General features: G+C 41.2%; 1 protein-coding gene across 1 annotated transcript in view; it reads left to right on the top strand.

Annotated features, from left to right (window-relative positions):
* The window catches only part of LOC308297319 (uncharacterized protein), a 47529-nt gene extending 42772 nt beyond the window's left edge, over nucleotides 1-4757 (top strand). The window contains exons 6-8 of the mRNA XM_080740732.1: nucleotides 362-483; nucleotides 3582-3686; nucleotides 4684-4757. Of these exons, the coding sequence (XP_080596858.1) occupies nucleotides 362-483; nucleotides 3582-3678 (219 nt within the window). The 3' untranslated portion in view covers nucleotides 3679-3686; nucleotides 4684-4757. The remainder of the gene's footprint in view (nucleotides 1-361; nucleotides 484-3581; nucleotides 3687-4683) is intronic.
* The last annotated feature ends 19222 nt before the right edge of the window (nucleotides 4758-23979 follow it).

Below are 23979 nucleotides of genomic sequence, written 5' to 3'. Positions count from 1 at the left end.
GGGGTTCCAGGGGGTCCCCAGATAAATGATGGATAGTTACTAGTTCGGAACCAAACGGACCCTTATGTTGCTGTAACTCTGAGAGTGTACAAATGGACCCTTATGTTGCTGTAACTCTGAGAGTGTACAAATATACCCTTATGTTGCTATAACTCTGAGAGTGTACAAATGGAACCAAATGGACCCTTATGTTGCTGTAACTCTGAGAGTGTACAAATGGTGTACACTCTCAGAGTTAATATGGTGGTCCATGGTCTAATGCAGGGGTTCTCAAAAGGGCCCTATATACATCAGCCATTTTCAAACAATCTTGACATTCTTTGAAAATGTTTGAATATCCTTGTCATTTTTATGTGTGCAGCAGAGTGAGAACTGCACATGGGGCAGAGTTAAAGACTTGGTGAGGAGGACAAAGCTGAGGAACCAAAGCAGGCTGGGACTTACTTCCCCATCTCTGAAGATGTCCTGTCCACAGCTTTACAGGTGAGGATACATCGCCACATGCTGGATGTCCTGGGTGAAAACAACATTACTTTCTTTTTGTTTGTTTGTCATGCAACGACAGTGGCATTTTAGTTTTTTGTTGTTGGCTTTATTAAAACATTATAATTATGATAATTAAACGTTTATTTGTACCTTTGTTAAAACAAGTTTACAAATTTCGGGAATCTGAGGCTTAAGTTTTGAGCCCTCTTTTATACTTTATTATACTATGCAGATCTACAAGCTCATATTGCAGTTGTGAAGCTTGTAGATCTACTATTATAGAAACATTTGTAAACATTTGAAAACCTTTTTCTCTTTTTACATGACCAAAATTGGGATGCCAAGGTAGTCCCAATCTGGTTAAAAAAAAATTACAACAGAGAAACAAATAGAATAGATATACAATATTAACAAAACTGGTATACAAAAATAGGTAGAATACAATGTCATAAGAAGTGTTTGAATGTACATTATATGACCCAGGTGGATGTTTAGTTATGTGTCTTTGACTGAGAGAGAGCCCACTTATTGTGAACCTGCTTGTTTATCTGACTCATAACATGCTTTCATCGTTTTCTTTTGTCGCTTGTTCTGGTTTTGGTAGTAATGTACAATATCAGTAGTTTCAGTGTTCGGGCTTTCAAAGGGTATTTCACAGATCCGCTGCACAACCTCAAAACTATCTCTTCTTTCATCACCCTTGGCATGCCTGGCTTTTACTGAACTGTAAGCTCCTGAGTGCTTATTTAACAATGGTGCTTATGGAACACGTTATTTTGAGATGGGGGTCGGTGGCAGGGACGTGCTGGGCCCCTGATTCAGCCCGGGAAAAAGAGTTGGATATTGCGTGCTATGGGGCTGTTAAGTAAGACATCATTTTGTAGGCAGAGGAGAATTTCTGCCCCCAGTTTCCGTGAATCTTTACTATTTTTACTATTTACACATTTTTCTTCTCTTTGTTGTTGAAAGGAAAGTGTTAGAATTATATTTTAGTCGTTATTTTTGTCTCGGATCTGTTGAAATAGCGAGGGACAGAAAATGCTCTGGGGGCAGAGTTCTCCTCTGCCTACAAAATGATGTCACGGCTTAAAAGCCCCATAGAGAGAGATATCTCTCTATAGCGCTGCTGCTACTCAAAGATTTGCCATTTCAGATAATGACAAGTGACAAGCCAGTGGGCCAATTATTGTACATGAGTTATATTTCGTCGTTGTCGGGTGGAAACCTTGTATGTCCAAAACCGTTTGTTTTGTATTCATCATTTAAAAAATGATTTAAACTAGTGAAAACAGCCGATCTACAAGCACACAACGCCTCGCGTTGCGAGGCGTTGTGTGCTTGTAGATCTGCTGTTTGTGCAACGGCCTTGTATGATGAAGCAGGGCTTTGCTTTGCGAAAAAAAAATGTATACATTTGAAACTTGGAGATACAAGGTTTCTGCCCGACAGTGACGATTTACTTTGTTGGCCGCCCAGCCCCCAAAATGGAACGAAGGCCGACATTTTTTTTTAATTTTTTTCCTAATGGCCGGCCTGGACAGGCCGGGAATGAACCGGCCGTTCGGGAGTTGCCGCTTTTTCCCAATGGCCAGCACGTCCCTGGTCGGTGGCCAAACACATATCATTCTGGGGGTACTTGACATGAAAAAGTTTGATCACCACTGAAAACTGTTAGGATTTAAGACATTTGTAGAATCGGCCTCAGGTCTTTAATGGGTTAATTTAACTCTGAGAGTTAAATAAACACATGTTGCAGCATACATCTTTTACCTCACATAACACAAGTGAAACCCAGAGAACCACAGTGGCTTTTCACTGAAAGATTAGTGTGATGCCGGTGGCAGGTTGCCAGGTTTCCTTGTTTTGTTTCCAAATATCCAGTTTCTTCATTATGTAAAAGAGATTCCTCACAGATAGGGTGTGAGTGTGTGGAGCACTGTATATCTGTATCAAATTGCTTATATTTAGTTAAGCATTAGCATTCTCTGGAGATAGTGGGAAGGCAAATGTTGTTTTACTTTCACTATTATGTATTTATGCTATTATCCTTTACAGGTTTCGCAGAATAAAAATGGGCCATAGAGAAGAAGAAAGAATAGACATGGTTACACTTTGAACATAAATCATGAAGGAATAAAAAAATCTATATAGCAGATCAATTCATTACTCCCCACATATTAACTGATTTAAAAGAAAATCTCACATCTTAACAATACATGCCATAATTCTTTCTAACCATCAGAAGGAAGGTCAGACTTGCTTTTTTGGTTCTGGAATGATAACAGCCCAAAACCACTGAACCACTGTACTCGCCTCCCTCATTTGTTTTAGCAAAACCAAAATTATGGAGGAGATCTTCACCCCAACCAGGGAAATCATAGCAGAAAAGGGAAACATGACTAATGGGTTATTTGAGGCGTAAAATGGGTGATTTTGTGTGAGAAGTAAACTGTCGTGTGCGTTGTGTAGAAACATTTTTCATCTGTAAAAGATGGGTGAGTCTCTATAGAGGGGTTGTGTGTGTATTCCTTTGTTTGAGTTGTTCTAGAACATTGGAATCTGGTGGGAGTTGGAGGGCTGCAGGAAAGAACAGTTCTTTCTCTGGCCTTTCAACCTATTCCTCTAGCCTGAGCAGGGCACTTGTCTCCAAGAGCTTGGCTGTGACCCAGACTAATAGAGCTGGGGGTTGGAGTGTCAGCCGTGAGGTATGCCTGGAGGAGTAGGAGAATTCCCCCATTGGTTTTAACAGTGGTCTAGTGAGATATGGCTCTTATCCAGGATTCATTAAAAGACGCCACTCTCCAAGACAGAACCTCACCAGGGACCAGTGTCCAAATCACTGCTTATTGTATTGTCTTTATGTTTATGAAATACTGCAATATTCCCAGAGCTTTCTTTGTTTAGTGTCAGGTAATAGCAGGGAAGTGAGGGTTGAGCGGGAAATGCAAACAAATCTCTCTCAAATTGTTTCCTCTAAAGGTTGTGCCGCTTCATTGTGCAATGAAGTGTCCCAAGTGTCTATCAGAGAGACAGATACCGGTACATTGTAGAATGCCAGTGGCTCTCAGTAATCAAAGCCTCGTCTTTTCCCCCAGGCCTGATTTGGGAACAGTAGATCTTCCTGGAAGGAACAGGAACTCCATGATTGCCTTGGGCCATCAGCACAAACTCGATTTCCCCTGGCTCCAGTAACCATGCAGGTACTCTACACAAGTGCTCTTTTCAAACTGTCATAAATAGTTGGGGGGCGGATATTAAGCTAACATGGACCAAAAGTATACAAAACAAAGGCATTTTGATTCTCATTACCATAGTCTAAATTGGACCTAGGTATACAGTATATTCCCCCAAAGTTATGATTGTGGACATTTTCTTACAATGAGCTATGTTTATTCACATGTGTATTTTTTTGTATGATGAATAGAAAATATAGCTGTTCTACAAGCTCAAAACTAATCTCAATGTGAGCTTGTATTCTCACTATGCAGTATGAGTGTGTACGTGTGTATGTTTACATATATAAATGTAATCTTTATAGATGTATTACTTATTTTCCTATGGGCATGTCCTATGGTGTGGACTGGGGAGTGCCTCATTGAAAAAAACAATAATATTCACTGCCTATATACTATATCTGCTGGAGTTATAAAAAGGTGAACAGATGAGGGTAGCATTGCCGCCTCACAACTAGAAGGTCCCGGGTTCGATTCCTGCCGGGGACACTGTGGGCGCTGGGGGTGTGTTCTCTCCTCCGCGTTATTCAGTGACCTAGGTGGGGTTGACGAAAGGGCCTTTCTGTGTGGAGTTTGCATGTTCTCCCCCTGTCTCCAAGGATAGGTACCCTCACAAAAAACATGCAGTAATCCTGGTCTCTTTACTGCCTCCCCTTGGTCAGCCGGGGCGCCTGATGGAGGGGAAATGAACTGGTTGGAATAACGTGTTCCTTCCACACGCTATGTCCTACCGGGGAAACTCCCCCTTGTCAGGTGATAAGAAGCGGCCTACTCAATCCTCATGCATTGAAGGAAGCATGAGCTCAGATCGGGGCTCTTCAGAGGGAGAGCATGCAGCACCCAGATTACAGCTTAGGCAATTGGCACTGGGTGAAAAATGGGTTACAAAATCGTTGGATAAAAAGGTGAACAGAACAGAACAGAACTTTCCTTCACAATGCCCACAACTGTGTCTTCTACACAGATACGATGCAGATGGAGCCGGTTAAGAAGAGGCTGCCCTGAAGAGCAGAAGGACTCAATGATGTTGCACAGAGATTCAAGATTGGAAAAGAGAGGGAGGAATGGAGAGAGAGATGAAAGGATGAATTTATGGTGGATCATAGTCAAGAAAGGAGAGCACCAAGACAAGACAAGATAAGGGTTAATGTAAAGGTTCTAGGATAACTAGGGATTGATGGTCTTGCAAGTAAAGGAATATTTCTGTGTTCATACAATATGTATTTACAGTACACCAATAGTGTATGTGGAAATGATTATATCTGATTCTTTTTTCAGTGATTTTCATGATCAGTTTTTGGAAGTGATCCATTTTCTCAATCCATTCTTTGTCAAAAGGAGTATGGGTGGTATACTAGTAAAAACATCTCAGTCATTGTTAAATAGTTATTTAATATTCATTGACCTGTAAAAAGTAATCAGGCCTTGTGAAAATTCTGTCCCATATTATGCACAATTGTGCGTACACTACAATACAATATGAATGCTGTAAGTGTAGACAAAAACGTAATGTGAAATATACAGTATACAGTACATGTACATTTTTCATACATGTCATGTATACAGTACATTCATTCTGTCTCACTGTGGTCATTGTGTATACACAAATGATAGACGGCGATGTATCTTTGCGTGTGTCTGTGTGTATCCTTGTACAGTATAGCTTAAGCGCAAGGATAAGGCATGAAAGTAAGTGTAGAAACCTAAATATATATTTTGTGAGAGCAGCATGATTACAGTACATACCGTCAAATATTTTAGGTGTTAATGCACCTTACCTCAAGTTACAGAACCACAAGTGTCCATTTGGTTCTTAACTATAAATCTGGATGAGATCTGGGGACCTCATCCAACCCCCTCAAGGACCCCTGGAGGTCCCCCAATGCCACATTGAGAACCAGTGCTGTGGGTTATGTGCTATACATTCCTATGTCTATAATGAACCATGTTATCATATTATGAGTTAAAGATAATCTAAGATAATAAAAAAAAAACACTGCTCTTTGATGACTACCATCTGATCTTACAAAACATATCTTTGCTGATGGGTGTAAATTTCATAAATTAATGACGTATTTTATACTTAATCAAAAGACAAAGTTGTGCAAGAGTAGCAAGAACAGCCGATGTGCAAGCTCACAGCGCCTCAGATTAACAAGCTTTGAAAAATGCCTATAATAATACCTATAATGATCACATGCCCAAATAGGGGAGCTCAAGTTGAAAGTGGTTAAGTCTGTGGGTTTTATATATATTTAACTTATTAAAAAGAGCTTTCGACTAAATAATAACTACATTGTGTCCACTGGAAGTTGGAACACAGGCAATTCTTTCCTGAAAAGTAACAGTTTTGACATACAAGATTATCTGCTTGACAGCAACTATATAAGTTAAAGACCATATTAGATAAAACACCACTAGTGCTCTTTGAAGGCTACCATCTAATCTTACATTACATAACATGAGATACTTTTGGTTGGTCGTACTCTTTTTTTTCCCAGATGAAGAATAATCTTCCACTGAGCAAACAGTCGGCTGCCATAGCTACCGCTGTCAAAGAATTGTCTCCCCATAAACGCTGATGATAAGTGGTTTCTCAGAAACACTGACCCCATGATACAAGGTGTATTTCATGACTGACTTCCTCAGATGTGCTCTGATGCGGACACACAGAGAGACTCTGGTGCATGACACCTTAAGTACTGTGATTTAGCATTCTGTACGACAATGTTACGTCATTGAGATTCCCTTATCTGATTGCTGACGAGACGCAGAATGAGTTATAGTATTTCAGAAAGATGAAGATGGAACGAGTAGCAAATGATGAACTCCACTGAAATTAGAGGGTCCTTTCTCCACTGCGATCCTCTAATTAGAAGATAAATCATTCCATGCAGACAAGGTTTCAGTAACAGCTAACATTATGGCAACATATGAACAGCAGCTGTGCTACAGTAAGACAAGAAGCTCTTTGTTTACAAGACACTAATTCCAAACCAGAGTGTAAAAAAATATTTTTTTATTGGCAATACCGAAACCAGTTTGAACTGGTCATACTTTAGCAAAATTGTATTTTCAGTATGAAAAGTATACAGTACAATACCAAGGGGTATTTCATAGCATGTTATTATATTGTATCCCCAAAGGAAAATAAAACAAATCTTTTATTGTAATATATGTTATTATTTTTACCTCTGAATATTCAATTAAAAGTTGAAAGAATATATTATGTTTGATTTGTATAGGCAATAAGAACTGTTTGTATGCAAGATACAGTTGCTTTTAAAGATGGGAGTTTGCTCTGTGACTTAAGACACCATTATTGGTTGTATATTTCATATGCATATTGCATTTTTTATTCAAAGTTATTTTTCAAATAAAGTTTATTCAAAATGAGATGACAACAGACATGATTTTCCTCATTGATAGTAAACACGTGGTCACTTCTGGAACAACATGTTTTACAGAAGAGCTCAACAAATGGAAGACATACATTTTTTTGTGTGTGTGAAAAGTAAGTGGAAAAGTAATGACTGCACATGTATAATTCTAGATCAAATGTATTATAATCATGCTGACATCTTCTGGTTGCAGTCAGTAATGCAACTGCTGTACTGTAGCCTACTGTTCAAATCCTCCTGTAACTTAAATCCTAAGAGCATAAACAAATGGCTGCAAGAGAAATGCTGGCAATCTTTCTGTGATATAGGACTTTATTCTTTTTTATAAAAAAAAAAGACTAGACTTTATTAGAGAGAACGCAGTTGACCCTTTTTTGTGCCAAATCTAGGTTGGACGTGATCTGTGAAGCTGACCTCAGGAGGAGTCTGGTTTACGAGGCTAGACTTCCGGTGTTGTAATCGTGAACATCCAATGTGTAGTGGGGGTCCCTGTTTCATCTCTCTTTCAGCTAAGGGGTCCTTGCCCTGAAGAATGCTGAATATGCACACACACACACACACACACACACACACACACACACACGCACGCACGCACGCACGCACGCGCACGCACACGCACGCACACACACACACACACACACACACACACACACACACACACACACACACACACACACACACACACACACACACACAGACTGTGCAAGGCAGAAATCGCAGAATGCCAACTTTGAACAGACTGAACATTTATTTAGTGTTGGGCGTTGGGAGGAAAAGAACAGATTGAATAGTTGCCAGCATCCACCTCCAGAGGAATCCAGAAACAAATGTGAGATAGATGGAGATTGGAATGCACAATTTGTGCCCCCTCCCTCTACACCCACTATGGCACATAGATAGTGTTACTGTAGCAGGGTTAGATAACAACCTCGAGAACCTCTTTTCTGGCATTTCTTTCTCACTCACCGTCACTGTATAAAAATAAATAGAAAACTTTGGAAGCCAATCTTAGCCAATCAGGATGGAATATGGAAAATGTGTTTTGCTAAAAATCGGCCTCATGGTGGCGCTAGATTAGGCCCAGGGAGTGTGTGTGCACAGTTTGGCAGCGACCGGGCCTGAGATTAGAGGTTAAAATACAAAATAATTACTCAAAAAGGAGGAAAGAAGCGGCTAATCAGCGTTGATGTTAGGGCCTACTGACAGCACGTTCTTTCTTCTCATCTACTTGGATACAAGCTAAAACAAGGCTTTAAAATGTGTTGTATGCTAGTTGCTAGCTGTCAATACATCACCCTTGACCCTATACTTCATTATCATTCATGACAAATGGCAGAAATTAATGAAAATTAATCAAGACCAGTGGAAGGCATTTTCTGTCTTTCACTGTCTGTTTTGTATTGTCTTGTATGTCATGATTTTGGAATAAAGATTTATTAAAAAAAGAAAGAAAAGAAAAAACTTGACCAAGTTGAAAAAATGGCACAGTGCAGAGGCTTTCCACCTATGCTTTGCACTGTGCCATTTCCTCAGAGGAGGAAAATTTGGTGGATTTTTTTTAACTTGGTAAAGTTGCCATGCAGGGGCCCTTGGCTCTCAGGGGTCCTTGGGTGACCCCTGTGGTGGTCATTGACAATGTACTAATACATTTATACATTAATTAAAAACGTATAAATGTATAAACTTATAAAAGTGTGGGCCCCTCCTCTGTTGTCTACAGGTGCTTTCTTAGCCCACAGATGATCATCATGGCTTAAAATCCGAACTGGATCGTGCGCGTCACGAGGGAAGGGGGGTTATGGTGGAGGGGCCCTAAAACATTTAATTATCGACCAGGGGCCCTCGTGGGGTTAATCCGTCCCTGAGTGGTCTAATGATCTGACTTTCAGCAGAGAGGTTCCATATTCAAACCCCAGTCTACCTGTAGTTTGATGATGGATTACTTTGAAATGTGCTTTGTAAAGATATGTGAGTAACTCAAAATGTCTTTGATGGATGGGGGCATGCTGGCTAAATATGTCGTTTTACACAGAATAAGCCCATTCCCAAGATACAACGCAACCTTTCATGGTTGGATGTGACTTATGGGGGCTAGAAGAGATACTGTAAATAGCAATAAAGAAACTGCTGGCTTATTGTGTCTAAAAAGACATATTTAGCCACTTGTATACACATGCCCCCATGCGTATGCATGCCCCACATTTTAGCACGGTAAACGTGATAAAACAATAGAACGAAGCAAATGAAAACATTTTTTAACACTCACTTTTTCTTTTCTCTACATTATCTAAAATATGAACCCTTGTTATAAAAAAACAAAGTTGTCCTTTAAACAAACTGAGTTATTATAGTGTAGATGTCTAATGTTTACAGAGATTCCATGATCAAATCCCAGGCATCATGGTAATTAATTGCTATTTTTGGCATAACATATACGGGTTTCTTGTTTACAAACATTGAGACTAAATGCACAGGTGACTGTATCATGTAATAAATTCCGTCCAATCCCCAAACCTGTTGTTTTGGGGAGCGCTGGTTTCATTGGCTAATTTTGGTACCAAACCTGCGCACATCTACTTCTTATCAGTGTAACGTGGACCAGAAACCCGTCTATAGAGAAGACAATCACTTGTTCTACTTCTTGGCGTCGCCTGTTCGTCATTCATCGGCAATCATCGGCGCCGCCGCCGCGCCGCTCGGGGCGGCAGAACCGGGATGTTGTTTCGACGTCTCAAATGCGCCAGGAACCGGGACGGTGTTTCGTCTTCTTGCGCCACCATTACTTTGCCATAACCATATAAGGATGCAGCTATGCCCAAATATGGAGCGTGTTGTCTAACCTCAAGGCGCAAAGTTAGCTCCATATATGGGCACAAAAGGGGGCATTACCATATATGGGCATATAACTGATGACATCAGGGATCTTCATTATATTTATGGGCACGAAAGGGGGCATGATATATGGGCATAATATGCCCATTAGTGATGCACAATATTATCGGTAGGATATTGATATCAAATGATATTTCATATCGGTATCATACCGATGTCAAAATAATTCCCATATTTTCACCCATATTGACAGACATTTCACCGGTATAGAGGGTAGTTGCATGCATAAAGTGATATGGCAAATCGATGGGCAAAGTGAGTTTAATGTCGTTTATCATTGTTTAATGCAAACAGATAGGACCTTTTTGTTTGGATGTATGGGCTGTCAAGGCCAGAAATAGTTTTTCGCCACTCAGTAGGCGTTCCCACAAAGCCACAAAGAAGTAAAAATGGCTGACTTCCTGTTTGGTTTCGGACGTGGTGCAAAGAGACTTTTTTCTAAGTCCGGGGCTTGAGGAACGTTTTGTAGGGGGCGCTATTGAGCCCCTTTTTACGAATTTAAAATATGTACATTTTCGTCACTTTTGATGTGTGTGCAAAGTTGCACAACTTTTTGAGTACGTATAGTGCCTCAAAAACACAATTCATTCGGCGAAAGAATAATCTTACAATAGGTCCTCACACTACTGTGTACTGCTTGGGCCCTAAAAACATTGCAAATACAATAGGGCTTCGCACTACTGTGCAGTCATTAGAATGTATTTGTATTAATTCTGTACTTGGATGTCTGTTCTTAGACACTTCCCTCTGTGTATCTTCTGGACAGTTGTACTGTTGCCTGCTTGTAATGACAATAGTTTTTCAGGAAAACTTGACTGCTGCCGCAACATTTGTTTTCAAGTCTTTGACAAGTAGTCAAAATATAAACAATTTTATAAAACCTTTGACCTGTCCAGACTGTCAAACTAACTACAGCACTACTAATATATATACCATTCTCACTTCACAATTCAACACCCTTTACAACTTTTTCACCATTGGCCTTTTTTCCAGAGCGCTGCCGTGTAGCTGCAGTGTCGGCACACAGCCACACACACACACACACACACACACACACACACACACACACACACGCGCACACACGCACACACGCACACACGCACACACACACACACACACACACACACACACACACACACATAGAGGATGACATTTTGATGAATTTTCACTCCTGTCCTGTCCCACTCCCGCAGAAAAAATCCTGTCCCATCCCAATCCTGGGCCAGAGTTCTATTTTGATCCATATTATATTTGATATCATGTTTATTATTATATAATGTATAATCTTATAATGTTCGCAGTTCAAAGACCTCACTTTCCTGTGCAATTTATTTCTGCGATTTGATGAACTGGTCTGGGATGATTCCCGCTCCTGCCCACTCCTGTTGATTTTCAATCCTGTCCCGTCCCGATCCTGGCATTAATACAAATTTGACTCCTGTCCCACGGGAATCCCGCGGAACCCACGGGACCCACGGGAACGGGAATAAAATGTCATCCTCTAACACACACACACACACACACACACACACACACACACACGTGCCGCTTGACACCGCAGTTATGGTTGCCGCTCTGAGAAATCAGTCTATACAGTACTATGTCTACAGTACTTGCACTATCAAATACATCTAGATCCATCTAGATCCAAACTAGATCCATCGAACAAATAACATTATAGATAGGTCGCTACAAATAGCGATCAACATTAGTCAAATCCACCACAGGAGCGATGTTTGTCATTCATTGAGCGTGTGTTCTGTTTATGACGGATGGCGGTGCAGACACATGTAGGCAGAGCAAGAACGTCCATTCACGTTCTATGGAAGCGTGTAGCAGTGGATTGTGGGATTGATGACAGAGCACAACAGAGTAGATAGGAGAGCATTAAAACGTAACATGAGAAGAACTAAGGGAAAGGTACTCTACACAGTGCACAGAATATTTGCTTCTTTTTTTTTCAATTCAACACCCTTTTACCACTTATGACTATTGTGTAAGTGCTGATAATAAATCAAAGCTGGCTATCAGTCCGATAATTAGGTCCATCAAATAAATAACAACATAGGTGGATAGGAACTGATTGCTACAAGTATACGTTTAAAGAAACTACAATACAGAGTAGGTTACTTGAATTGAAGAGGTGTTCTCAAGTAACAATGTTCTCAAGTATGTTGTTAAAGTGTGGCTTCCCACACACACACACACACACACACACACACACACACACACACACACACACACACACACACACACACACACACACACACACACACACACACACACACACACACACACACACATAGACAGTACCATTCGTGACACACCCTAACACAGCCTTGTAAACCAGAAGGCAGGAGGAGTCTAGTTTACTAGGCTAACCGTAACAATGTATGTAGGGAGCAATAAGATGCAATATTTGAGAATTCCAAAGGGCCTGCAATTCATAGTCAAATCAGTTGGGATAATTTTCATGGAGAAAGTGGAACATTTGCCTGGTGTGAAATGGTGTAATTTCTTTAGATTAGGCAGTTCCCATCTCTCATCTGCCTAGATATGATACAATGTCAATCTTTGTACCAAAAATGAAAACTAAAGCAGATTAAACAGGGAAGTGTGAAGAGCTCAGCCATCTGTATGTTTATCATTCACTGCATACGCTACCATACTGACATGATGTCAGGTATGTTTTTCAATGCAAAAAAAAGAAGCTATTCATAAATATCACTATATCTGAAGTATGGCTTATGTGATTAATTCATAATGTAAGTTATATAAGTTTGGGTCCCGGGTAAACACCAAATGTATCTTTTGGGTCTCGAGCTGAAAAGTTTTGGGAACCACTATCTCTCTCTGCTTCTGGTAATTAGGCTACTAGGCCTATAAGATTGCATTCATCTTACAGTGATGTCAGCAATGTTTGACGCAAATGAATATAAGTGGGTGTTTTAGCACAATGTCGTATTATTGTGAATGCCTGCAAGCACATCACAAGTGCACGGATTCATTCATGTGCACAGACGGCAAAGCCCTGAGAGTTCTCATCTAGTTAAGATGTTTGTCCCCTAGAGCCATTGAGCGGATGGATCCATGCCATTACAACTCCCCGGTAATGAACCTACAGCTGCCATGCTGGAGTTTCTTGTCACCATGGCGCTTAGTACAGTCACCATTGGAAACACAGTTGTCTTGACAACTCCATCAGGCCAGCAGGTTTCCCTCGATGACGAATGTAGGCTGGTGCTGAGGCACGTGGGCGGGAACAGCAAGGTACAGAGAGATGGATGGATGGAGTAAGAGAAAGTGATTTCCAGAATGAAAATAAGTAAAAGTATCACTACTGCAAATATAGAAATACTCTGTTACAAGTAAAAGTCCAGAATTTGAAATGTACTTGAGTAAAAGTACAAAGGTTTTGGCATCAAAATGTACTTAAAGCCATACTGTGTAAGATGCCCAACTAGTGGTCATTAGCCCTATAGCAAACCGCGGTCGCGTCCGCGTCTTTCGGACGTTTTTCGTACCTTCAGACCCCCGCGTCTGCCTCCACCTCGCTGAGATCTATCTTTTAAGGGGTCCCTTGTTCCTGTGCGTTCAGTAATTCCAGAGATACGGACTCCTTCACCCTGCCTGGTAGGCGAAATTACCTAGAGAAGGGATGGTACAAACGGGCGACAACAAATATGGCTGCCATAGCGACCCCACTTCAAGATGCGCTGTGATTGGCCGGCAGTTGTATAACCCTCGCTGTGATTGGCCGGTAGTGTGATGACGCAATTTTGGCGCGAGATCCGGTCCACGGCAAGGATCTCAGTTTACATACAGAGAAGGCTTTACAGGCTGAAATTCACGGCGCGGATCTTCTAAAACTTTTGTGATTTAATAGTTAGGAGAATTTTAAGATTTGTTTTATAAAAAAAGTTACATAGTACAACTTTAAAGTACTAAAAGTAAACATACTCGGTACGCAGCAAGTCCCATTTCAAAGTTTCAAATGTACAAACATCTTTCAAAATAGCAGATATACAAGCTCACACGATGTGTTGCATCTCGACACATTGTGAGCTTGTAGATCGGCTATTTTCAATTGGCCAAAATAGGGCTGAAGTGTTCATGTATGTTGTAAAATAATATTCAAAATCTACAAAGTAACTAGTAGCTAAATTGTGCAAATAAATGTGGACTAAAAATACAATATTTAGATCCGAGATGTAGTGGAGTAGAAGTAAAAGTATTGGAATTTGGAAAAACTCAAGTTAAGTAAAAATTGTACTTAAGTACAGTACTTAAGTAAATCTACTTAGTAACTTTCCACCACTGGTTATTGCTGGTTATTATTATTGTTGCTTTGTGCGCTCAGTGCTATACAGGCTATCCAAACACACCCTTAATGTAGTAGTGATGCAAAACTCACTTTGTTTATACAATCCTGTTGTTTGGCACGGAACAACCAAGCCATCGGCAGGATGCATGTTTGATCCATTGTGTGACCTGCTAAATTACTGCTAAAGGTTCTGTTCTGTCTAAAGCAGAGATGGAAAAAGTACTCACAATTTGTACTTAGTAAAAGTATCAATACTTCGCTGTAGATGTAGGCCTACCCCATTACAAGCGAATGTCCAGAATTCAAAATGTACTTGAGTAAAAGTATGAAAGTATTGGCATCAAAATGTAGGTCTACTTAAAGTACCAAAAGTAAAAGTAGGCTACTAAATGTTTGAAAATAGCCAAGGAAGGTAGCCTATAACATAGGGCTAAAGTGGAATAATGTAGTCTATATTTTATAATATAATCTTTCATAGCTGTAAAGTAACTAGTAACTAAAGTTTTCAAATAATTGTAGTGGAGTAAAAGTACAATATTTGGATTTGAGATGTAGTGAGTAGAAGTAAAAGTACTGAAAACTGGAAATACTCAAGTAAAGTACAGATACCTCAAAATTGTACTTAGTGTAAGCAGGCCTACAGTAAATCTACTTTACTTTACACCACTGGTCCGAAGTAGTCAAAGTAGAACGTTACACTCAACTCACCATTTATCTGCACTACAGTACAAAATGAATTGTAGGCCTATAACATGAATCAATTCAAATGAGAATGTTACTATACTTACTTACTGACTGACTGACTGTCTGTCTGTTTATCAGCATAAAGATTATCCATCCATCCATCCATCTTATCAGCTGTTTTGACAGCACACAGATCAGGGCACTGTGTGCCCTGATCTGTGTGCTGTCCACAGCTAACTAATGACAGTGAAGTGGCAATTTAAGGACCTTTTAGACATTTTTAATACCTAAAAAATATAAATAAAATACCAAAACTGCATCAAAAGTTAGCAACTATAAAAACTGGTCAAACATTGGCCAATTTGACAATATAGTGAAAGAGGCACAACTTGTGAAAATGGCAGATCTACAAGCTCGAAACGCCTTGTGTTCCGAGGTGTTGTGAGCTTGTAGATCTGCTATTTTCACAATATTTATCGGTGGAACAGAGTGAAACTAAATGTAATGCCTCAACTCCTAATTCCTTGCTTGTCAGGGTGGGGTCCCAAGTTCAAATAGGATTTTTTGGGGGGGTCACAGCCTGAAAAGGTACACGTTTAATTTAAAAAAGTAAATGAAAGGATGAAACAAAAAGCCAGACATGAGGGCTTTTTTCCAGTTTTATAATAATCAATTGAACTGAGCATTTTTTGCCTGACTATTTGTTTGGTGGAAAGTTGCACTTGATCATGAAGTTGTTAAAAAAAAAAAAAAAAAAAAGTAGCTTTGTTGTACTTAGCTACTTTTGCCGTGTAGCTTGTAGCTTGCTTTGCTACATTTTCTGTGGGTAGCTTCGTTGTAGCTTAAGCTATATTTCATCAAGAGTAGCTTGTAGCTTAGCTTACTACATTTTCTAAGTAGCTTGCCCATCACTGCTTATGTGTGTGAGCACAGGGCATAGAGAGAAAGTATCTAGAACACCAGGATCAAACCTAAATTAATCTAAATATCATTATTTAGCGTGGTTGCCTGAAGGGCAACATACTATTGTTATCAGCTCGACAGGAGGGAATCATGGGATTACAAGATGGCGGTGCGAACCGGCGGTCAGGCAGGTGCAGCCGGAGCACAAACAACAAACACGCCAAACTTTTCCAGCATGTTCAACCCGGTTTGTGTCTCAACCAAAACACAAAAAACAATATACTGCAGCGACAAATTGCTACTGTCGCTGCTCAACGAGCGTTTGTTTTATGTTATGTTGTCGTGTTACCGTATTTTCCGGACTATAAGGCGCACTTAAAAGCCTTTACATTTCTCAAAAAACTACAGTGCGCCTTATAGTCCAGTGCGCCTTATATATGGATCATTCATTGACATTGACATTCCCTTTAGCACAGCTCCATCTGTTGGATGCATAATGCAACGGTAGCGTCTATTATGTGCGCCTTATAGTCAGGTGCGCCTTATATATTAAAACAGTTTGAAAATAGACCATTCATTGACAGTGCGCCTTATAGTCAGGTGCGCCTTATAGTCCAGAAAATACTGTAGTCCTACTGTACTGTCTGTGCGTTGCTGTTACCGGTCTGACTCTGAACACAGAGATACCACTCTGAACACATGGAGCCAATATGTATCCTACTCAACTCTGCTAAACAACGGCCGTGCCACTCCATCAACAACAACAAGCCTTACAAGCTCGACAGGGAGAAAAGAGAGAACAAACCGACCAGTTCGAGTGATCCTCTACTTAATAACAACTCTCCTGCTGGCTGGTGATATTCAGCCTAACCCAGGACCTCACCTGATCGACGATGGCGAGTGCGGTATGCTATGTATTCCCGTAGGATTTCTTTGCTAAAATTGTTTTTTTTTCTGTTTTGGCTTCTATAGGGACCAAACTATCAGAAAATGACGGGGGTCAAATTTTCAGACCCCTCCCTCATTTCCTGGGGGCGGGTCACTTCAGTTTTGTTCCTATTCGGCTATGTATCCCCAATTTTCCATAGGTTTGTTTGATAATATTGATTTGTTTGCTGTTTTGGCTTCTTTAGGGACCAAACTATCAGAAAATGTTGGGGTTCAAATTTTCAGACCCCTCCCTCATTTCCTGGGGGCGGGTCACTTCAGTTTTGGCCATATTCGGCTATGTATTCCAATAGGATCTTTTTGCTAAAATATATTTTTTGGCTGTTTTGGCTTCTATAGGGACCAAACTATCAGAAAATGACAGGGGTCAAATTTTCAGACCCCTACCTCATTTCCTGGGGGCGTGTCACTTCAGTTGTGGCCCTATTCGGCTATGTATCCCTAATTTTCCATATATTGCTAATATTGATTTGTTTGCTGTTTTGGCTTCTTTAGGAACCAAACTATCAGAAAATAACGGGGTTCAAATTTTCAGACCCCTCCCTCATTTCCTAGGGGTAGGTCACTTCAGTTTTGGCCCTATTCGGCTATGTATTCCCAATTTCCCCATAGGATCTTTTTGCTAAAATTGATTTGTTTTCTGTTTTGGCTTCTATAGGGACCAAACTATCAGAAAATAATGGGGTTAAAATGTTCAGACCCCTCCCTCATTTCCTGGGGGCGGGTCACTTCACTTTTGGCCTTATTCGGCTATGTATTCCCATAGGATCTTTTTGCTAAAATAGATATTTTTGATGGGGTAGCATTTACCTCTGGCCTGTTTTTATTCTTGTCAAATACAGGATCTATTCATCATCACTGTTTCTATGCTCTCCCTTATACTGTTGGCACACACAGTCTCCAGTGCCATAACACTTGCAGAGAGGAGTGCAAGACAGGTGATTGTTAGAGCAGCCACACTGCCCCTTTCAACCTGCTTTGCAGACACATTTGATGAGCTCAAGTACTGCCTTTAGAACAGGTAGGGCAAGACTCCTAACTGGAACTTACCCTCCTCTCTCTGAATTACATCAATTCTCTTCAATTGGTGGAAGCTCTACTCAGGGCTCAGGGTAATTGGACATCTGTGTAAGGTGACCAAACACATTATGTCTCGCAAGGCACCATTAACAGCAGAGGCAAGGACCTGATTAGGAATCAGAGTATTAGCCTCTTCATGTGTGCACCTCCTCAAAATGTCCCTTGATGAAGGTATCATATATGACAACGAGCATGAAAGAACTGTCCCTTGAGAAATAATCAAGTAGTCCCTGGCCTAACACACAGGTCAACCTTTCCTTGGTTGATCAAGCAGTCAAGAGTTCCTTGATGGACATAGTGAGCTTCATCTCTGGATGAAGACTTTGTATTCTACAGATTTAGTTGCCCTCTTCTACCGAGTCTTATTTTTTAATGACTGATCCATATACCTATTAAAGACAACTCGACCCTCAACATAGCCAGCCATCATCGTTATGATGCTTTTATTGAATGTATCTTGAAGATCTTACAGCTTCAGCATGCTTGGTGTCTTTTTCATGTTCTGAAGAACACCCATGGCCATCAACTATAAGAACTTTGACAGAATAATCTTCCTCCATCAGATCATGCCATGGGACACCTGGAAGATCTTCCTACAGGGGTCTGAAAATGTGAACCCTGTCATTTTCTGATAGTTTGGTCCGAATAGAAGCCAATCAGCCAAAAAATATCTATTTTAGCAAAAAGATCCTATGGGAATACATAGCCGAATAGGGCCAAAACTGAAGTGACCCTCCCCCAGGAAATGAGGGAGGGGTCTGACATTTTGAACCCCATTATTTTCTGATAGTTTGGTCCCTATAGAAGCCAAAACAGCAAACAAATCAATTTTAGCAAAAAATATCCTATGGGGAAATTGGGAATACATAGCCGAATAGGGCCAAAACTGAAGTGACCCGCCCCCAGGAAATGAGGGAGGGGTCTTAAAATTTGACCCCCGACATTTTCTGATAGGTTGGTCCCTATAGAAGCCAAAACAGCAAACAAATCAATATCAGCAAAAAATATATGGAAAATTGGGGATACATAGCCGAATAGGGCCCAAACTGAAGTGTTCCGCCCCCAGGAAATGAGGGAGGGGTCTGAAAATTTGACCCCCGTCATTTTCTGATTGGTTGGTCCCTATAGAAGCCAAAACAGCAAACAAATCAATATCAGCAAAAAATATATGGAAAATTGGGGATACATAGCCGAAAAGGGCCCAAATTGAGGTGACCCGCCCCCAGGAAATGAGGGAGGTGTCTGAAAATTTGACCCCCGTCATTTTCTGATAGTTTGGACCCTATAGAACCAAGATCTGCAAAAAAATCAATTTTAGCACAAAAATCCTACGGGAGCTGTTTTTTGGACATAACAAACCGCACTTATGCTTCCTCCCCTCGATACACGGTGTGCACGGGCCAGTCCTGGCGGTGTCTGTGACGGGGGTGAGTGGCGGCCTGGTGGCGCAGGCAGTCAATGGCAGAAGAGAGGGTGCCCTAGCCGTAATGTCCTTAATCTCCACGCCGGGAGTGGATGCTCTTGACGTGGGGCAGTCTTCACTGCTGGAGGCGCTGAATGCGCATACAGTTCCACCCGTATCTGTGGCTGCTGTGGCGGCGGACGACGGGGGACGCTTGCTGTGTTCACAGACAGCCGTGGCTTCTCTTGCGGCGGCGCGGTTTTCACCGTCGGAGGACCCGGGGATACGGGAGGCGGCTCGGCCTGTGTCTGCGGCTGCGGAGGTGTTCGGCGCCGGCGGTGGTGGTAACACTGCGATATCTCAACGGGAAAGTCCTGTTCTGGCGAAGCCCGAACTGGCGAAGTGGGGATTTGTCTCCTACCGTAGCGATCTGGCGAATCGATTGTCCACGACACTGCAAGCGGCGCGAAGGCCAGCGGACCTTGGTCCTGCTCTTCGCCCCCGAGCGCCGCAGGCGCGAGTGGCCGCGAAGAGCGGGCCAGGGCCGCGCGGCCGGCGGAGCGCCGCGCGAGTTACGAAGCCGTGGTGAATGCAATCGTTATATTTATGCCCAGGCCGTAAGGCCTGGGCAAGCGCACGATAAACGCCCTGTCCAGAAGACGTTCGCCAGATCGCTACGGTATCGGACATTTCCCCACTTCGCCAGTTCGGGCTTCGCCTAAAAGGTACGTGCCCATCTCAACCTGCATCGGCGGCCACGGAGGTGATCGGTGCCGGCGGTGGACGAGTGTTTCCACAGAAAGCCGGCGGAGGTGGTGACACTGCGACATCTCAACCTGCAGCGGCGGCCACGGAGGTGATCGGCGCCGGCGGTGGACACGTGTTTCCACAGAAAGCCGGCGGTGGTGGTGAGTACCAAACCACGGGAAGTACCACTGCGACATCTCCACTACGGCCCTAGAAACAAAAGCTAAAGGGACTAAATCCAGCGATCAAGAAATACCGTAAGACTAAAATCTTCAAAACTTTTAATCATGCAAAAATAATCTGGGACCCTCAGTCCAAACCAAAGGGACTAGGGCGGACACTTGAACATCTGCAGCGTCCGTGCCAAGCAAACTCAACTGGAACACTTGCTGTCTCACTCTAACCTGGATTTCCTAGGCCTTTCAGAAACATGGTTAAATTCAAAATCCTCAGAAGCAGCTATACAGTTTCCTGGTTACAATCTGTTCAGGAGGGATAGAATAGGGGGGAAAGGGGGAGGGGGAGTGCTAATGTATGTAAGAAATACAATCAAATGTAGTCGCATTGAATGGTCACATCATGAAACAGATTTTGAATGTATTGGGCTGAATATTACACTGTCTCCAGAAATGTCCTTTATTATTATTTGCTTTGCAGACCACCTTCAACTGGCAGTTTGTTTTATGACCACCTAGAGAATATGCTAAAAGAATGTGATGGCAAAAAATAAATTATACTTCTTGGTGATATAAATTTTAATTGGAATAATAAATCGGATAGGAAAAAACTCAAGGAGAAAACAGACAAGTTTAATCTCACTCAACTGGTGAAAGGACCAACTAGAATAACTCATTCCTCAGAGACACAAATTGATTTGATGTTCACAAACAGGCCTGAGAGAATAACTAAAACGTATAATTTTATAACTGGCATGTCGGATCATAACATCACATTACTGGTGAGGAAACTCACCAGTAAGCGGTTTGGCAATGTCATTAAATCAAAATCATTTCACCAGATAATCCCACAAAATGAGATGGATAATCTTGATAGGGCTCTAAAACAAATTGACTGGTCTAACCTTCTACACTGCCAAGAGGTAGAGAGCAGTAGTAATACACTTGTGACAACTACACAGAGTGTAGTGTCACTTTTCCTAAAGAATATAAAAAGTAGACCTAGACAAAACAATGCTCTGCCATGGCTCAATGGCGCCCTCTGGCAGCAGATGAAAGAGCGTGATTCAGCTTTAAAGAGATCACTCAAATCAGGCCTCAGCAGTCATAGACAGTTATTCACAAGCCTCCGAAATAAGGTTGTAAGGAACTTAAGGAAAGCAAAAGCAGATTTTTTTTATTAGAGTAATAGAAGAGGCAAGGGGAAATGGGAAACGGATATGGGAAAACCTTAATAAATTAACTGGGAGAGATAAGGATCAGAAAATAAAGGAAGTCAATGGAACCCTAACTCAAGATCAGGATGTGATCGCGAACACCTTTAATAATTTTTTTATAGATTCAGTGGAGGAGCTAGCCCAAAGCTTCTCCACCAGAACGTGGACATGTACCCCGATTAGGGATGACAGGCCTATATTCAGGATAGGAGAGATTACTGAATCTGCAGTGGTGGAGATCATGAGCTCATTGAGAGACTCAAAAGCAAAGGATGCTTACAATATGGACACAGCATTTCTAAAAACATACAAGGAAGCACTAGTCTGTCCTATAGTTCACTTGATAAATCTATCAATCAAGCAATGCATTTTTCCAAGTAACTGGAAAACATCTGTTGTCACACCTATTTTCAAGGCTGGTGACCAAACAAATGTGGCAAACTATAGGCCCATTAGTATTTTACCTGTTGTGTCCAAGGTGGCAGAGAAATGGGTCGCCCAACAGTTGACTGCCCATTTGAACATGGGCCACACTCCATTACACCCACTGCAGTTCGGTTTTCGCTCAAACCATTCCACAGAAACTGCAAACTGTTACTTTCTGGAAGGTGTTAAGTCTAGGTTGGATAAAGGTGGCGTTGTGGGAGCGGTCTTTCTGGACCTCAAGAAAGCTTTTGACACTGTAGACCACCAGGTACTCCTGTCAAAGCTCACCTTTTTTAATTTCTGTAATGAAGCAGTTAAATGGATGAACTCATATTTAACGAATAGGAAGCAAAGTGTCCGTATTGGTAAATCTCAGTCAACATATCTTAACTGTAACATTGGAGTTCCTCAGGGATCGATACTTGGTCCGCTCTTATTTAGTTTATATATTAATGATCTGCCTTCTGTCTGTCCAACTGTCGCCATACAAATGTATGCTGATGACACAGTTCTTTATATACATGCTGAAAACAAACAACTAGCAGCAGATGAATTGAATGGAGCTATGGTCCACGTGTCTGACTGGTTGAGGAACTCCTGTTTACAGCAAAACTGTCTGCATGTTTTTGTCACGCAACTCCACAGAACCTGATCCTGACATTTTTGTCAGAGGAAACCACATTCAGGTAGTTACAGAATTTAAATATCTTGGAATCATATTAGACTCACATTTAACATTCAAAAAACATGTTAAAAAGGTAGCAAATACAATAAAATTCAACCTAAGTAATTTCAGGCACATAAGACCATATCTCACAACAGATGCAGCTAAACTCTTCATGCACGCAATGATTTTTTCACACATATACTGCTTCACAACCTGGTCTCAGACCAACATCACAACCATGAAACCCATAGAGTCACTCTACAAACAGGCGTTAAAAACACTCGATCAAAAGCCCAACCGTTACCACCATTGCCATATAGTACAAAAATATAATTTATTCACCTTTGAAAGTTTTAGACATTTCATGGATTCCTGTCTTGTGTTCAAGGTTCTCAATGGGCTTGCACCTCCACCACTGAAACAGTTTATAAAACGTTGTGAAAGTGGTGGCAGAACAACAAGGGCTACAACCAGGGGGGACTGTGAGGTACCATCCAGGCAGAGCGTGTTTGGTAACACAGTTCTCTCTGTTAGAGCCTCCAATATATGGAACAGTCTCCCGATTGAAGTAAGACAGTCCTCCAACTATCTGACCTTCAAGTTCAACCTCAAGAGGTGGCTTAAATCAAATCAAATTTGTAACCATGAGTAATTATCTGCTCCATCTGTTACTGGAGTTGCTCATAATTGGCTAGTATTAGTCCCTTTAACAATTTACTATTTTACTATTACTATTTACTATTACTATTACTATTTACTATTACTATTTACTATTACTATTTCTAAAATTTTACTGTTATCGGCTTTGGCCGTAAGAGGTGGCTTAGAGCAAGTCAAACTTACAATCATGGGTAACTATCGGCTCCATCTGGCACTGGAGTCACTCAACTTGCTATAAGTATGTCCCCTTAATGTTGTACTGTACTGTTTTGTTTTGTTTTGTACTATATTGTATGTATTGTATGTTTTGTAAGGATAGCCTTACCATCACTTTTGTACAGCCTGCCCAGGGACTACAGATGCTAAATCTGGCATATTTACATTGATGTTGAAAAACTGACATGTTGATCAATGTGCTTTGTCCCTGACAAATAAATAAAATAAATAAATAAATAAATAAAAGTTTACGAAGTTACATTTAGCCAATGGGGAACCAGCAGTTTGGTGATGTCACCTTTATGCAGCTTCCTCATTGGCTAAATGTTACATATGACGCATGGTTACATATGACCACAAAATCAAAAGTAGTTTTTGTTGCTTCGTCATTGGTTAAATGTTACTCTGTAAGGACCAGACACTATGTAGTGCTTCACATACAGGGGTACGGGTGCTGCCATCATTATAGAAATCAACGTTCATTGGTAGAAATGGTACCATGGTACTATTGGCAGCC

Source organism: Nannobrachium achirus (genome assembly GCF_963921795.1).
Source record: "Nannobrachium achirus genome assembly, chromosome: 13".
NCBI classification, from domain to species: Eukaryota; Metazoa; Chordata; class Actinopteri; order Myctophiformes; family Myctophidae; genus Nannobrachium; species Nannobrachium achirus.
Note: the sequence above shows the minus strand (reverse complement) of the source record. Positions and strands in the feature narration are given on the sequence as shown.